Source organism: Fulmarus glacialis, unplaced genomic scaffold (genome assembly GCF_000690835.1).
Source record: "Fulmarus glacialis isolate BGI_N327 unplaced genomic scaffold, ASM69083v1 scaffold16674, whole genome shotgun sequence".
Classification (NCBI taxonomy): Eukaryota; Metazoa; Chordata; class Aves; order Procellariiformes; family Procellariidae; genus Fulmarus; species Fulmarus glacialis.
In genome coordinates, this window is record NW_009208844.1 from 2,179 (window position 1) to 5,979 (window position 3,801).

Consider the following 3,801-nt stretch of genomic DNA (forward strand, 5'->3'; position numbering starts at 1 on the left):
GGTGAGGCTGGAGCCCCCCAGCCATCCCACTGCAGGGATGCCCCGCGCCGCCGCCCCACTCCCCGCAAGCCTCTGCCCCCCCATTTTTTGCAGGCTGAGGCGGCTTGAGCGCTCACTTACAGGTTCCACGAACTCAAACATCTTCCTCTCCTGGACCTCTTGCACCTTGAAGACATACTCCAGGGAGACTTCGTAGAAATGCTGCCGAACCAGGTCCACCTGGCTGTCTGCCTGCAAGCGCCAGGGAGATTGAAGAGGAAATACAAAGTCACTACTGACCGGGAGCGCTTGGCCTTGCGACTAGAGAACATCTGGGTCTAATGAGAATGTGTCCGTGCAGAACAAATTCAGCGTCAGACCCCAGTCCAGGACTGGACAGATGGCACAGCAATTAAATATAAACCTGATTCACATGAACAGGCTCTTTCTTCAGCTGAAAAAAAAATGTTTTTGATGACTCATGTTCTCACCTCCCTGACAGCTGTGTCGAAAAGCATGCATTAGAAGCAAGAAAAATGAGAAGTTGCTGCATACTTGACAATAAAAGGCAATTCTCCGCTGTCTGGAAAGCACCACAACGGGAGATTGCACAGAGCGTCCCAGGGCCAAACCGGGCAGTACACGCGCCCCACCACCCTCTCCAGCGAGCGTGTCACTTCGGTGGATCAGCAGACAGCAAATCCCCTCTGCTTTGCAGGTAAAGCCCAAGTGAGCAAAAATAGGGATATGCCCCAATCCCAGTGTGTAAAAATAACCTTGCCACGCACGCGGAGCAGAGCTGCTGCACTGAAAGCGGGGTGAGGGACATAGGTATCCCCGGGCTGCCGTCCCCGGCACACATTGCTGCTATGTTTGCAAGTGGCGCTTTGCGTAGAGCAACCTGGGGGTCACCGATGCCAGTGGTGCCCACGGGGAGGTCGGTCTGGGTGACCCACCATCCCTCTGACCTCAGCGCCAGTAAACTCAGCTGGTCGAAGAGCCTCACTCCCAGCACAAACCGTCACCGAGTCATTGCTCAACAGGAGGCAAATTCCTCTGTCCCAGCTGAGGACAACTGGGTGCGCTCGCTAGTGTGACCCTCGCTGTGCCTGGGGCAGAGCCAGACCTCCAGGGAGGAGCATACGCTGTACCATACATCCCGTCAGGGCTCAAAATACGGCCGCTCCTGCACTCTGCAAAACCCAGCTGGCAAATAGCCGCTTGCATTTGGACAGCAGCTTACTCCTGATTTTGTCTGCGACACAGCTGTGAAATGGCCCATTTTCCCCATGAGCTGCCACCAGCATTTGTGCTGTGTGCCCACAGTGCGCAGGCTGAGGTATTCAGCAAACTGAGTTCTGAAAAGCAGAAAATATGATGCAATCAAATAAGTTTGCCAGGAGTTAAATGGCAGATTAGAGTCTCTGTGTTATTTAATTGGTCAACAGCCAAAGCAGCAGAGAATTCCCATGGTTTCCTCCTCTCCCCGCCTCGCCGCAGCAGTTGCACATGTGGCCGCTATCACCATCCAGATGTAGACAGCAAGAGGAGGTTAGGCAATATAAAACACCAAATCTCCCAAACACAAATGCTCTTCTCTTAGGACATCAGGGCATCTAGTGAAGCTTCAGACTCCTCATAAACGGGTGGTGTTAACTTTCCTAAAACGCTACCATCCCACGCACTTCTGCTGTGGCTGCAGCCCCCTGCCCGGAAAGCCCCTTGGCAGGCAGGGACCACGGCGGGCAGCCCCAAGGGAGGTGCCGAACAGGGCGAGCACTCCCACGTGCCGCTGGATGCCACATCCACGTTTCACAACCTACATGCTGGACTGCTCTTTCAAAGGCACCCCCTCCTCGGTGGGGCTTGAGCCACCAAAACCAGTGTATGCTTCCTAGAGCCCCAGGGGAAAAATCCCCAACACCTGAACTTGGGAGCTGGCTCCGGCTGGCTCCAGCCTCCTCCTGCCTTCGCAGCAAAAGCCAAAGTCAAAGTTTGGGGTGGAAAATGCCAGCAGATGGCACCAGCAGCCAGCGCTGCTCAACATGCACCAGCAGCCGCATCCCGCACAGCATTGCACACACAGCCGCTGCCTGCATCCCGCACCGCATCCTGCATGCAGCCACCACCTGCATCTCACACAGCATCCCACCTCCCTGCTGCTCTGGGCTCCGGGGCAGCCCCACAGGGCCATACTCTGGCCAGGGCATGGGATCACACCTCTAAAAGTCACTGCTGTAACCTGACAGCCACAAGTGGCTCCTTCCCTCCCCAGAAAGAAATCCTTTCACACCTGTGTCTCACAATAGTATTTCAAACATGAACAAAAACAGAGGTTTAAAGGGTTATTTAAAAGCCATGAGAATGGGACTCTCCATCTTCTGGGACATATGGGTGCTTCCACATGGTAAGTTATCTACAAATCCAGAACACCTATCCAAGGACAAAGCTGCTTCATAGGCATGTCAATCCTGATTCTTACCCCTCTTCAACCCTGATTTGGTGGAAGATGATTATTTGTACCACAGATGTATCTGCTCTCTTGAGTCCCCAACTTTGCTGGGCACCGTAACACCGCCTGAGCTATCCCAGTGCAGGAGCCACCACCTGCGCCCACCACTTCCCCCAGAAACAGCTCAGCGACACACCAGCATCATGCCCAAAAGCAAGGAAATGCATCCAGCAGGGACCAGCCCAGCTCTGGGCCAGTGCAGGGAATTCCAAACTTGGAAGAAGTGATTGAAAACTCATCGTACTCATCCAGTAAGAGCATTTGGCACAGCAGCTAACTACGTCCCGAGTCAGTAATAGGCTCCTAAAGCAGTTTAAAAGCACTAAGCCTGATCGCTCCTCCCATGAAGCCCAAAGCCAGTGGAGCCACTTTCAGAGAAGGGAACTAGACATCCATGATTTGTGCTGGCACAAGGGAAGCCTGCAGCAGAACCAGTTCCTTTCTGTTGCACTCTTTAATTATAAACTCTCTCTCGTTTTTGATTGCTATCCATTTTGGGATCTCTCCGATTTTACAGCCAGGAAAACCAATGCTATAAGCTGCGTAAAGCTTTCAAAAAGCTCACCACAGTTATTGCTAGATATGGGAAACCAGAGGTTGCTCTCACCTCCTGAAGCTGGGATTCTTTTTTCTTAGAAGACAAGTTTAAGTGCTTTTCTAGGACACCACAATACTTCTCCGTCTCCTTGTCGTATTTCTTTTTGGCATCCTACAAAAGAGAACAAGAAGTGTGATGCTGAACACAATGGCACCGGGGCAGCCGTGAGGATCCACGGCATCCCTACGGCATCACGCAGGGTCAGTCCCGGGCGGGAGGTAACCCCCTTCTGCACAGCACAAGTCGGGACCAAGGCCAAAGGGCATCAGCTGGAAGTGAGCAAAGCTGCTTTTACCTGTGACAGGCAGCTACAGGAAAGCTGCTTGCGCTGCCAAAATCCAAGACTCGGGGGAGCCCCTCCTCTATTCCCAGAGCCCAAGTCTCGGCAAAACACCCAGGTCCAGGGCTGGCCCAAAGACAACACAACGAGGAAAGTGCTTGCGAACCAGCACATCATCACAATTTCACATCCCATCCTGCCACCCCTCACAATGGCTTATCCTATGCGTCACTCAGGATAATGACACAGAAATTTGGCTGTTTGTGGCAGGAGCATTAAAGAAGGATGTCAACCTTAACTTTCCTTTTGCACCTCTCATCCCAGTCTTACCACCCCAACATGCCAGTATGAAATCCACCACTGACAGCTGCTAATAACCAGCCCCTTTCTGAAGCACCCCTTTTTGTCTTTTTTTTTTTTTTAGCTGCGTGA

General features: G+C 52.6%; 1 protein-coding gene across 1 annotated transcript in view; it reads right to left on the bottom strand.

The window, feature by feature from the left end:
* Positions 1-3,801, bottom strand: part of LOC104075971 (rho GTPase-activating protein 26-like) — a gene marked incomplete at both ends in the record, with an annotated part of 7,997 nt that overhangs the window by 1,762 nt on the left and 2,434 nt on the right. Inside the window, 2 exons of the mRNA XM_009576655.1 lie at positions 121-231; positions 3,099-3,200. Of these exons, the coding sequence (XP_009574950.1) occupies positions 121-231; positions 3,099-3,200 (213 nt within the window). The remainder of the gene's footprint in view (positions 1-120; positions 232-3,098; positions 3,201-3,801) is intronic.